The 13277-nt window shown below is 35.2% G+C and overlaps 3 protein-coding genes across 19 annotated transcripts in view; 2 read left to right on the plus strand and 1 right to left on the minus strand.

The window, feature by feature from the left end:
• Positions 1 to 2248, plus strand: part of ccdc146 (coiled-coil domain containing 146) — a 98934-nt gene extending 96686 nt beyond the window's left edge. For 15 of the 16 annotated variants that reach the window (XM_087247561.1, XM_087247564.1, XM_087247558.1 and 12 more), the window contains one exon: positions 1 to 2248. In XM_087247561.1, coding sequence (XP_087103687.1) covers positions 1 to 201 — 201 coding nt within the window. In that variant the 3' untranslated portion in view covers positions 202 to 2248. The other variant, NM_001083053.1, reaches the window with a different exon arrangement.
• Positions 856 to 13277, minus strand: part of gsap (gamma-secretase activating protein) — a 24327-nt gene continuing 11905 nt past the window's right edge. For both annotated transcript variants that reach the window (XM_087248210.1, XM_087248211.1), the window contains exons 24-32: positions 13176 to 13237; positions 12044 to 12139; positions 11080 to 11150; positions 10906 to 11000; positions 9301 to 9420; positions 8986 to 9047; positions 1988 to 2092; positions 1480 to 1576; positions 856 to 1378 (exon numbers count right to left, since the gene is read on the minus strand). In XM_087248210.1, coding sequence (XP_087104336.1) covers positions 1278 to 1378; positions 1480 to 1576; positions 1988 to 2092; positions 8986 to 9047; positions 9301 to 9420; positions 10906 to 11000; positions 11080 to 11150; positions 12044 to 12139; positions 13176 to 13237 — 809 coding nt within the window. In that variant the 3' untranslated portion in view covers positions 856 to 1277. The remainder of the gene's footprint in view (positions 1379 to 1479; positions 1577 to 1987; positions 2093 to 8985; positions 9048 to 9300; positions 9421 to 10905; positions 11001 to 11079; positions 11151 to 12043; positions 12140 to 13175; positions 13238 to 13277) is intronic.
• On the plus strand, positions 2479 to 6430 carry LOC101883422 (uncharacterized). Its single transcript, XM_087248219.1, has 3 exons — positions 2479 to 4603; positions 4927 to 5052; positions 5662 to 6430. The coding sequence occupies exons 1-3, from the start codon at positions 4435 to 4437 to the stop codon at positions 6393 to 6395; spliced, it is 1029 nt and encodes a 342-aa protein (XP_087104345.1). The 5' UTR covers positions 2479 to 4434; the 3' UTR covers positions 6396 to 6430.

The following is a 13277-nucleotide window of genomic DNA, read 5'->3' on the forward strand; positions in this document are numbered from 1 at the left end:
CTGGCAGAGGAAGACGAGTGGAACCAGCTTCCAAATGGTGTTTACACCACGGCTGAACTTCGACCCAATGCTTACATCCCCATTGACGATCCTTTGCCAGTGCCCAAACACTATGGAGCCCTGGCCCCCTTTAAACCCACTGAACCCGGTGCCAACATTCGCCACATTCGCAAACCAAAAATCAAGCCTATTGAGATCTAGAGTTAGTCTCACCTGAAAACTGGTGATGCATACAGATATAGAAACAAATGTCCTGATGTGCTCCCAGTTTTAAAGAATCTGGTCTATTTCCCTCAGATCTAGTGATGTTATTGTAAAACTTGACTGTCATATGGGTCTTATTTCTGTACTTAGCAGCCAAGTGAAGCTCCTGGTGGTGGCATGATGGGAATTCAGAGAGATTCTTTAGAGATCTGCCAGAGCTGAAGGTTGGGAGAGGAGTTAGACATGATGCTATGCCCTGTGGAGCCATGCACAGCTGAAATCATTTAAGCAGAAATCATTTACAGCATTTTAGAATTGCATTTAGAGTAGTATTGTCTCTAATAGGGGTCAAGGAGATTGCTTCATCTAATACTTGCATATTCTTTATAATCTTTGTCAGTTATTTTGAGAGTTTTATACTTTGGCATTTCACCAACCCTTGACATATGAGTAGCTAAAGCTTAATAATGGATTTCATTAGTAGTTTCGTTTTCATACAGCTCAAAGGGCTTTACAGAAAAGTAACCAATAACCTTATAAACACAGCTGCAAAATGAATATCATGCCTTACAGGCTTAACAGCATAATTGCAAACATACAGAAGGAGTAAACTAAAATAACTGTTCAGGAAATTGCTATCAACAAGAAGCATACAAAAGAATATATGATCTTTTATTTTGTATTCAAGAAATATTTACAAATGTACCCAACTGACCCCTTACAACATCTGGAGAGAAAAAAAAATCCCTTTTTGTTGGTGCTCTTCCATCGCATCTGGGTGTACAGAAAAGTGCGTAATTTTCCCCATACGTATTGGCATGACTAGAGTCAGTACGTGTCCATATGGGTACTAAAATGTGATTTTTAAAGACTAGACAGATAGCAAAGGTATTATTTTTGGTCAACAGCATGATTTTGGGCTTCAGTTTTTAGTATGACACCCATACATTTCTGTACATTATTAAAGTCACCTAAACGAACCTAAGCTTTGTTCTTAGGTGAGTGCGTTTCCTCTATAATTTTTCCTCAAAGTTTCCCTTTAAACTACTTTTTTAGTTTGTACTGGGCTGTTTTTACTTGACCTCAAAGCCCAGTTTGATCAGTGTCTGCTTTAGGGCTGTTTCTTCCACAAATCTGACATCTACATTCTCCTGCTCTTCGAAAGGGTTCTGAGCTGAAATAAAACACCAACAATATCATTACCTTACTTTAATGGACAACATTTAATATCACAGAACATAGTTTATGAATGACTTCATCTCTCATACCACATACCTTGTTCCTCCCTATTGGAGAGAACCTTGGCGAGGTAGTTCAGAGGTAGAAAATCAGGATAGAAACTTGACTTGCTGTAGTCCAAAAGTGCAGAGTCCTAAAAAAAAGATCACGTGTTTGGCTGGTAAACATTTGAGCATTTCCTCTGGTTTAAGAGCCAAGACCATAATTCAAATTCCTAAGAATCAAAACACTTGATTTTCTCTAGAAAGAAGATGCACGTCTCACTGTCTAGTCATCTAGTTTCATCCCATTATTAATTACAGTTGTTTGGCAGATAATTTAAAGTTTCTCTTTAAAAAAAAGCAACTCAATCTTATGGCACTTCATAAATTTTTCTTTTAATGGCTAATTCATATGAATTTGTATGACCTCATCTGTACATTTTCATGCGATCTGCTCCTCCCCAATGAGGGGTAAGTTCATGTTTTCATATTAATCTGTACAAATTATCCACTTTTCTGACAATACGTAAAATAGTTACGTGTACACCCCCTGCCATATTCACCTTGCTCTCTGAGTGTTTGTCCAGCAATGACCCGATGTATTCTCTGGAGATGCTTGCAGAGGTTATGGGATGATCCCACCGTTGGCTCACTTTCTTATCTATATGCTATTTAAAAAAGGAAAAAATAACTTTGTGAATGTATTGGCAATAATAACAACCCATTTTACAATAATAATGCGATATTCATGATTCAAATTAAAGGGATTAACCAACATGGTAAATTCTGTTATACTGTTCATATAAATTCTGTTCATACTGGAACTTATGAGTTTCTTTTTTCTGTTTAAAGGTCCCATGAAATTAAAAATAAGTTTTTTAGATTTTAGTATCACAGGGTCTCTGCAGGTTTCACCAAGTTAAATTTAAGACTTTTTAAGACCTTTTTAAGACCATTATGAATAAAATTTTAGACTTTAGATTTTTTCGAATATCCCAGCTGGAAAAGATTTTTACTTGCCCAATCAAAAAAATATTATGATTTAACAAATTTATTAATACAATAATAATAATTTAATAATAAAATGCATAGGTCAGGTAAGTATCCTCTGCAGTAAATAAATGGAGAACTTTTAAACAAATGCTGCTGTAAGGAAAGTAATTAAAGAGTTACTTAGGTCACAAAAGCAGTTTTGTGACCTAATCTAAAGTAAGTACCATTTCTGCTCTATAAATCCCTTATAAATGATAATTAAAGGCTCAGATATATTCTAAACAGAAAAAAAATGGAAAAAAAATTACTTTATTATTTTCTATTCATTTGAAAATATACAAACGAAACTGTATCAAATGAAAAATAAATCTTTGCAATCTTATTTAAAATAATATTATTGTAAAGTTTAAACTTTGCTAAATAACTTTAACATTTGTATCATAATATATTGTTAAATTAATGTATTCTTGTTGTCCAATTTATTGTATTTATTTGTAATTTTATTTTAAAGTTTTAAAGTTTACAGTGATTTTTTTTTAGATAACATTGCAAACTTTTAGGCTGCATTTACACTGTTCAAGTGACTCAATTCAGATTTTTTTTCCACCCATGTGGCACAGATATATTTTTACGGATATAGCCCATGTATGTGTAAGCAGGAAAAAATCACATGGATTCTGCTGTACTCAAATCAGATTAAGGTCTTGTTCATAAATGGAAATATATCCGATATGAATCAGATCTGTGCCCTTGTGTCTGCAGTGTATGCAGGTAGATCGTATTTTCACCTGTCAATGCCAGTTGTTCATCATTAAAAACCATAGCGAATGATGTCATTCACTTTCTGACGCTTTCATTTCAGAACAGACTTCAGTAGAGTCGCAAACCTTAAATCTTATACACAAGGACTAAAAAAGCTCAAAAAAGAGAGAGATCAACATCCACCACATTACATTAAGATGCCTACTGGTTTAAAAAGGCCTAGATTAAAAGAAGATAGCAAAATGGAAACTTTTCTGTCTTAAGCTATAGCAAAAAAACAAACAAACAAAAAAAATTGGATACGGTCATATAATAAGAATTGACCATCAATATCTGCAGTGTAAATACAGCCTCATTGTTCATTTGATACTGAGCCTTTAATTATCATTTATAAGGGATTTACAAAACATAATTAGTCCTCACTTTAGATTAGGTCACAAAACTGCATGAAGTTGAGTTAATAAAGCATTTATTAACATGCATAGTAACCATTACTGTATGCCTGAATAATAAAATACATAAATGTTGATTTAAATAGTTTATTCATTGTTTACAAACTCATTCTGAATTATTCTAAAAGCCACTAACTACTCCTAAATACAAATGGTTTGTAAATAATCCAATACTGAATTTAGTAATGAACAATTAATAAGTAATAAAATAAGAAAATACAATTATTAAGCACATTATAAATGTGGTTGTAAATTAAGAATACAGCATGTGTATCCGTACTTATAAAACGGCTTACTAATGTCTATTAATATAAAATGCTTAACAGATAATGAGTTAGCTATCTGCTAAAGTTAAATAGATGATTCATAGTGTGTAGTTATTATAAAGTGTTATCAAGATGGCTTTTAATTCATTTATTTAGCCTTTTATTACCTTTATTTTATGTCATTTGCACATATCCTCAGTCATTTGTCTTTAAAAGAAAACATTTCTTAGTGTTAGGTCTCGTTACCATAGTGAAGTGTAGAACATGTTTCGAGAATAGAACGCATTCCAAAAGTGTACTTAAAGCCTTGCATCATAGGAGAATCTCTTGTGGGTTTGTTGTAGTGGTGTAGAGCAGGTGTTTCTTTCGCAGTGACTAAATATCTAAGTCCTCTAGTTTTTCAAGTCTCAGCGATAGAACATCCCCTTGGAGTGATTCACGGTGCAAGACCGAAATCTTTATCCTATTGCTGCTTGCAAACCCCTAGTTTTCAAGTGTTTACAGGTGAAAGCCTGAAACCTTCAACCGATTTCTATCATGGTTGAGCATTTTACACTGGGTGTTGACCCTGCAACATCAGCTGCCAAAATGGAGAAGGACGGAGTTGGAGTGGAGGTTGAGATCTCTTTTTCCAAAGCCAGCAAGATCTCCAAGAGACAGAAAGAAATGCAGCAGCTCAAAAAACAGCCTCTTAACGGCAGTAATAGTGAGTCGTCATATTTACATTCTGATATTAATATCCAGTGTTTTCCTGACTAATATACTTACCATTAAAAAATAATGTTTGTACAGTATAACAGACAGCTGTTTTCATGAAGAGCTCTTAAAAAATTCCTGTAAAATCCATAGTAACTTGCAGCAGTTCACCAGTAACTTACTGAGAATCAATTAAAGCAAAAGTACTGTATTTACTGTATTTATCTTGTGGTATATGTATTTACAAAATTGTTTGTATATCTTCATATATATATGTGTGTGTGGAAAAGGTGAAAAGTGTGTAAAGATGTGCATTCATTTCTGTTTTAACAGGCGACGAGAAGGAGAAAGTGAAACAGAGGAAAAAGAAGAGCAAGTTTGCTTCTTTTATCAGAGCCGCTTTAAAGTGGTTTTGCTTTTCTCCCAGCAATGAGCCATTCAGATTTTCATCCTCTGAAGGTAAATGATGGTTTTGCCATCCACATGTTTTTTAGACTATAATTAGGGTTGGGTACCAAAACCCGGTGCCGAATCAGCACATACATTTTGTAAACGTACTCAGTGAACGTAAACGTAGTCACAAGCCCCAACCCTAGAAAAAAGGAGTTCCCTGATTTTCATGACAGCCTCTCCACAGGTTAGTAGAAAGCTAATGTTATGTTAATTGCATAATGCAAATCTTAAATTCATACTAACAAACAAGTGATCATAAAAAAAATAAATTAATGCAATTCGATTCAAATATATAAAACATGAATCGATGAGTAAACTTTAAACTTTAATTATATTTTTCAATAAAAATGATTAAAATGTATTTTTGGTCAAATAAAATATTTTTCTAAAGTCATCCACCATAATTTTGTGGCTCATACATATTGGTTCAGACACCGGTACCATTTTAAAAGTATCGATTTAGCACCGGGATCAAAATAACCCCAAACGATACCCAACACTAACTATAATGTTATGAATAGACTGTATTTTTACTCCCTCTTATCTGGAGTTTAACGTATCCTTAAAAATGACTGTGTACTATGTGCAAACTGTAATCGTTTTGTCTTTTAACAGATCATGAGATCTATGAGAAGGTGGTGGTGAAAAAGGAAGAAGGGAAGGAGATAATGCAGAAGGAGGAGGTGGTAAAAAAGGAGGGCGAGGTGATGACGGAGAAAGAGATTTCTAACACAAAGGAAGAGAAGACAAAGGAGGAGAAAAAGAAAAAGATAAGCAGCCAGCTGTCAGAAGAGAAGTTTTGGAGGAGGATAATGAAGGAGGAGGAGGAGGAGAAGATGAAAAGTGTGGTGGAGGAGGACAAGATGGAAGGAGAGAAGAAAAATGAGGAGGAAATAAAATACATTGAAAAGGACGAGGACATGGAAAAAGAGAACGTGAAGAATAGGAGGAGGGTGGAGGAGGAGATGATGAAAGTAAATGAAAGTGAGAAAGAGAAAATAAATGACACTGATAAAAAGGAGGAGGAGGAGGTGAAGAAGAAGAGGATGAGGAGAAGGAGGAACTGCAGGGTGGAAGAGGAGACGAAAGAAAAGGAAAGTGAGGAGGCGGAAAAGAACATGGAGGAGAAAGAGACAACAACTGACATTGTAAGGAAGAAGTGGGTGGAGAAGATTAGGATGATGAGGTGGACAAGGACAAGTTGCAGTTTGACAGAGGAGAACATGACAAAGCACAGAATACAGAAGAAGCAGCATATGTGGCCCAACACCAGACCTGCCTCCAAGGCCCAAGCTGCAATGCGGGGGAAAAACCGTCATATTTTATTATGGGGGGCAAGGAAAGTTTAAAATTCAATAAAATTGTGCTGAACAAAAAAGAAAAACAGTGTGTTGTGTCTATCTGCTTAACTGTTTGCTTCAAAAGTGTTGAATGGGTTCAAAAGTGTGCTTGCAGGTTTTTAACATTCTTCCAAATATATTTTTTCTGTTCAACCCAAAGAAAGAAAGTCAAACAGGTTTAGCACAGCTAAAGGCTGAGTAAATGATGACAGAATTATTTTTTGGTTGAACTATTCCTTTAAATGTTTAACTAGGTTAAAGATGCAGTAGGTGATCTGCCTAAATGCTAAACGGTAAGGAATAATATCTTTGAAACACTGTCCCTTCCCTGTCGTCCAAACCCACGCCTCCTGAAATCACGAACGCGACCCACTAGATCATGTCATTAGCCAGTTAGAAAACGTTATAGTAGTTTATAATACTACAATTCAGAATGAAAACCGTATTATATCTAGCAAGAATAATTCGAAAATTCTTTTCGGCTTAGTCCCATTACATCTGGCATTATATTTAGTATTATACTTATTACTCTCTCATTAGTCTCACTCATCAGTCTCACTCTTTCACGAGCTTTGCACTAAAGCGAATATTGTATGCTTAGTGATTGGCCGGTGGCGTGCAGGAATTACACTTATTATAAGCTTTACTTACATGCTATTTCAGACCAAAAGTTTAAAGTAGCATGGTAAACAATGTAGGGAGCGCGTCACAGGTAGTCATTGTTCAAAAATGAACCAATGTGAATATAAAACCAACTTCAGTCCAGTAAAGCAGGCTTGGCGGAATAGCTCTATTTACTGATGTTTTGTTGTTAAAGTAAATAAAAATGTACATTATCAATGCTATATAAGGTCCCTTATTAAGCTGAAAATTGTCACAACAATTTATCGCTGAAAGATTTCAGTGGCTGAACAACACTTCTGTTCATATAACTCATTCTTAATAACAAAATCCACACCAGCACAACAAAACATGTTCCTGAAGACAATCATCTACTGCACTTTTAAGGGGGATAATTAGGCAAGCCATTGGACAACAGTGGTTTGTTCAGTAGACTGGAAAACACAATTGTATTGTTAGTTTTTAAAATATCTATAAGCTTGTGTGAACCATAACAGTGACAAAATTTACGTTTAGAAGATATAAAACTGATAGAAACATGTAAAGCGTGTAGTTGGTCACTTCCGCCTAAATGGGTCAACAGTTTTAATCACGTCAACCTATACCACAGTTTCTTATCAAATTATAACCAAATCAAGTGCTCTCTAGTATCTGACATGCTCTGTCCCCTTTGAGTCGCTTTTCCATTTGATGCGCTTGATCTCAACCAACCTCACTGGCAGAGGGGTGATAAAACAAAACTGTCTGTAAAACTGTTGGTAGTTTTTTAAAAAGGGGAGAAGCTACACAATGTGCCACTGTATTTTCATGTTGAGATTACATCAAACATTAAATAAAAAATGCATATTTTAGAGCACTTCACAGGAACTGTAAACACAAAAAAGGATATTTTGAAAAACCTTGGGAAATGGTAGCCAATGACATCCATAGTAGGAAAAAGAATACTGTGGAAGCCAATGTTTTTATTTATTTATTTTTTTTTTTAACCAAATTTTGTAATCAACAGAAGAAATAAACAAGTAAATGATGGCAGAATCTCAATTTTTGGATAAACTGTCCCTTTAAAGGTTTTTTGGGGTCAAAATATTGGGATAATGGGAAAAGACTGGATTTAAAGTTTGCACTGCTTGCATAAACTTCTAAAGATTTTTATCTTTAGACGTATTATTTGACATTGCTGCCACATTTATCACATGCATTTATTTTCTGCCATTACTGTAGCTCTGTTCCAATTTAGAGACTGGAACTTTCAAAATCATAAAGCCATTTCTACAAGGTACAGTAAATGTGGCTTTGAAGGTTACAAGAAATATATCACAAGATAAGGTCCTTGTAGATTCCAAGATTAGATCTTAAAGACAGTATTTTTTGTGTATATTTTGTCAGTAATGCATTAAAAATAAATATACGAATGTACACAAAAATGTACTGCTTTTTTGTCATCGATAGCTTTGAAGAATGCTTCTTCTGAATTGGAATACAGCTTATTACTATTTAGCTTGTTGTTAACCTTTTTAGTCCTAGATCAAGTTTGATGAATGTTCCTGCAACAGATTCTTTGAAAGAAGAGTCTTTGGAATAAGATGCACTGATGATTCACTCCCAATAATAACACTAAGAACTGACTATTTCCCCCCCTTTTTCTTTCCAAAAACCACTGGAAGAGGTGGGGAATTGGAACAGAAAACTGCAGAAACAAACCACAACTGATCACCACAAGGGAAACAGGCTTGTTTTGTTTTTCTATTGCACCTGCTACACTTTCTCACTTGGCTGCTTTAAGACTAGAAAATAAAGACTAAAGCCTAAGCACATGTCATGTCATGACTCAGAAACACGCTTACATTATTTTACTTCTACACAGGAAAATTACTGACATCTCTGAAACAGCTCCAGCTCTTACTGAGAAGTGAGGAAAAAGCGAGGCCGGGCTTCATAAGACAAAGATCTCAAGAGAAGACCAAAGTAGGAAAGTTACCTCAGGAAGTCTTTTCAGGATACTGAACTTCAGCTGCTCATTGGCATCACTGTTATCTAAATCTGGCATGAGGTAGATAAACAGAAAGAGTAAGAGAACATCAAATGCATTTTTTCATATTTTGCAGTTTTATCTAAATGCACAGTTTGATTAAAATGTAACAGATTTCTCCAGGTTATGGGTAAGTTTTATCTTTTGGTGTCCAAGGAGTTCCAAGCTAGCAGGTAATGTTAAACTAATGTTGCTATCTATTCTATATGTTAAATAGACAGCTTTAGGAACAGTATATTACACTATGCGTTTTTAAATCCGTACCTGTCATGAGGCGTGAAACAAATGGTTCTGTAAGTTGAAGAAGGCCATGATCCACATACTGGAGAAAAGTGTGCTGTGGGAGACAACGGACTCCAAGAACACTTAACAGTGTTGAATAACCTAGGCACAAATGCATACATTATAATACACTTAATATGACCAGTTAGCAGAGTAGTGTTTCTACTGTTAATCATCTCCCAGATAGGGCTGAGTCCTTGCAGAAGCATTTGTGTCAAAGAGCAGATCCACCCAAACAGATCTGGCATGCTTTAGATTTCTGAAATGGTCTCAATGGGTCATGGAATCAGACACACCCAAGATCTAAACTATATGGGATTTATTTGGATTTTGCAGAGATGCTTGATGAATCATCAGACAGTTACAATGTCTTTGGTAATCAATGGGTGAACTAAAAAAAATATTTTTGGCATTATTAAGGAACTACAAAATGTATATATACATTTATATATTAAGAAAATAAACTCTGTAAAACCTAGTAAGTTACATTTTGTTGCACAAGAGACTAATTTATGCCAAAAATCAAATGCAGAATCATGAATTTGGCAGAGAAAGCACAGCACCATAATTCCTCATAAGTCTGCAATTCTGACTTTATATCCCCCCCCCCCCAATTTCACAGACCATCAAATGAATCAATGAATAGGTTTGATAGTTTTTACCTGATCTCAGATCAGTGTTATGAGTTTGTACATTAAGACATTTGTAAACTTACATGAATGCAAAATTAATCATATTTAATAATAGTTACGAATATTTTTGCCTGTTAAGCAAAGCCTACAATAAAACACAATATATAGGCCAAGGAATTGTATAAAAGAATGCAAATTATGCATATACTTAATGCGTTCTGATATGAAATGATACGATAAGTGCATTTAAAGTTATACTTTCAATTTAAAATTTTGTTTGCGTTTACTTAGTTTTGACCAACAGGTGAACCTTGCATTTGCTGTTTTAAATGCTTTAAAAAAGTTAATCTTTTTGTGAAGCAATTGGTTCAATTGTTTTGAAAAGCTTGATTTCTCCCATCTCTATTCTTCGAGACAACATTATAGATATTTTTTGCTAAATCTCTAGTACTTGGTTATTCTAATTATGCAGGTAAATGACCTTGTTTGTATATTTATTTTGAATCATAAAACCAGGCGACCATTAACTTGCATTATACTAAACAAAAGGACCACTGATTTAGCTAATAAGTGACCTGAACTTTCAATGACCTGAGGGTCATGAGTAAATTAACTGTCAATTTTCATTTTTGGAGAACGATCACTTTAAGGATTAATTAATCAATTAATCAATCAATCAATCAATCAATCAATTTAAACCCACCAAGTCTTGCGGCCTTCAAAAATTGTGGATAATGGGGTTAAAAAAGTGAACTGCTGGTGTATTGCTTTTTAACATCAAACTACTGGAATCAATAGCTAATTTCTTCATGTGGGGAGGGATGTTTTGTTGAGTTCCTTCCTACGTAGAGCATTCCAAATAAGTCACTTGTGAGGTTTAGAGTTTTTTTCTTTAGCTGAAAGACCAAATGGCAGCTCACAAGGCTTTTCTAAACGTTGTCAGACTTTCTCTTACCTGGAGGAAGAGGAAGACAGAGCCCTTTAGTGGCTTCCAGTATGCGAAACATCACATGAAACATGGCCCATTCCTCCGAGTTACCCTGCTGCTTACTATAACAGAGACAATAATTGAAGGCTTTATATTCAAGTCTTCACTTTCTTAAAAAGAAGTAAAACAAGGTGCACATACATGCAAAGCACCCAAGGGCCCAACTTCAGCTTCTGCCACACCAATTCCAACACGTGCCAGATGAGTTCAAGCTTAACAGAGAGTACAGTCATATATTACTCAAATGATATTACACAAACAGCAGATTCAGAACAACACCCATCTCCTATGAAACTGGTGAGAATCTCTGAGGATGTTTAGCGGAAAGAAACCCATGGTGTCCTCAAGTGACAGCTGTCAGAGAGTGTACTGGATAATCTGAGTCACTTTCCCTTCCTGTTTTCATGGAGAGCACAAACTCACGGACACCACCCCTGCTGACTTCAGTTTCACTTGAGCAACTCATTAACACACGCACTCATCCAAGGCAGATCACGCATGGTTTTTCACATCCTCATGCTTATCCTGGTCTAAAAACAGGAACCACTAAATGTCCATCTGCTTCCCCTCTTGACTCCTGAACGGGAGTTGATACAGTGTTAGTTGGGTGGAAACAGATATATGGTGCATATCTTGAACTTTTCTTCCTCCACTATACGTAATAGACAAGCAGAACATTTTGTGGGTTTGTTCTAATTTTTGCAGAAGCAGAAAGTTAACTTTGGCAAAAGGACAAGGGTTTATCAGCCACAACGAGGCAGAATGCAAAACGGCCTGTCACCATTTTAAAAACTCCACCATTTTCTATACAAAGCAGGTTGCATTTTGATTGGATACTTTTATCATTCATCATCACTTTTAAATTGATTCCTCTAACATTGTTTCTCTGTGCCATTCTTCTTATATTGCATTTGCTATTCCTTTACGAAACTGAATCATCATTTAAGGGATCAGTTTTACTCTTGATGTGAACAGGCCTTTATATTAGTGGGTAAAAGGTGGTTGGCTTTAGGTGTAGGATGGGTTTTGTGTCGTCCCGCATCTGGCAATTGTTATGTGCTGCAAGAGATCTCTTGTGAAATTATGTAAGAGAACAAACACATACCAGCTTTGCAGCATAATTCACCACCAGCAAATCAATCTTCTTCTTCCCCAGTCGTGATAAATGTCTGTTCAAGTGTTCTCTGAGCTTGTCAACCATCTGAAAAAGACAAATATTTAAACCTACAGTGTACTGATTGACACATGAAGATGCCTTAAAAATATGCAACGCTGGTCATTAATGTAAAAATAAATATTTTTTTACTAAACAAAAATACATTTTATGCCTATTTTTATTTTTCAAATTACTAATAAACTTAAAGAAAAAAGCAACTGACGTATTCTAACCCGTACTAATTAAAATATAAATCATTCTTACACTAAACGTCTTGATATAAAAAAAAATAATTCCCCATGTATAATAAAAAATAGTGACCCTAGAGACATAGATCTAACACAGCTAAAGGGATAGTTCACACAGAAATAATTTTTTTTATGTCATTAAAAACTCACCATTTACTTGTTTTCTATTTGAGTTTCTTTCTTCAGTAGAACAACGCTGGTTGCTGAGATCCACTGATTTCCATAATGTATATTTTTTCCTACTATGGAAGTTGATGGGTCCCCAAGCCACCATTTTTCATTTTTATTTAAAGAAGGAAACTTATAAATGTTTAAAACCACATGAGGAAGAAATAAATGATGAAGACATTTTCATTTTTGAGTGAACTGTCCCTTGATCAATGGTCTTGGTTGTCTGTTAAAAAGACTAAAATATACAGAATCACAATCTCGTGTTCCACAGTGCTGTACTACAATTTAAAATAATTTCATTTTAAAATGTACACAAAGTTATACAAAGTCCTCAAAAGATATAACCAAAAGGATGATTTCAGGAATGAACCACTTCACATTTAATCTGTTTTAGATTTGGAGTGGGTGGTCTGTATAACAATAATCAATCTTCAGGACTGCTGTTGTCACAAAAACAATTTAAAGGAGCATCTCTGTGGGCCTTCTGTTTCCGATTAGAGCTTTTATCCTCGCAGTCAGGGTTTGTATACTGGTTTAATATTGCTTGTGCTTGTCCCCCATTGACTCTTATTTCAACTGCTTTGATCTATAATAGGTCTGCTTATTTTGTACGGAGAGTTACGGCTGACCACTGCTGGACAACTGAAAGTCCAGTCACTCACCAGGCCCACCAGCACCCTCTGCTGTTGATCTTCCTCCTGAAAGAGTGGAACAACACGCCTGTCTGGAAAAACAGAAAGTAAGAAACTGACAGTTTAAGGTCT

This window comes from Danio rerio, chromosome 4, assembly GCF_052040795.2.
Source record: "Danio rerio strain M-AB ecotype USA chromosome 4, GRCz13ab, whole genome shotgun sequence".
Taxonomy (NCBI): Eukaryota; Metazoa; Chordata; class Actinopteri; order Cypriniformes; family Danionidae; genus Danio; species Danio rerio.

What these genes read in the sequence shown, in the direction of transcription:
- LOC101883422 (XM_087248219.1), top strand. Translation starts at nt 4,435, where the DNA reads ATGGTTGAGCATTTTACACTGGGTGTTGACCCTGCAACATCAGCTGCC. An exon ending in GCCTCTTAACGGCAGTAATA is followed by an intron (nt 4,604 to 4,926) that starts GTGAGTCGTCAT and finishes CTGTTTTAACAG; the next exon opens with GCGACGAGAAGGAGAAAGTG. An exon ending in CAGATTTTCATCCTCTGAAG is followed by an intron (nt 5,053 to 5,661) that starts GTAAATGATGGT and finishes GTCTTTTAACAG; the next exon opens with ATCATGAGATCTATGAGAAG.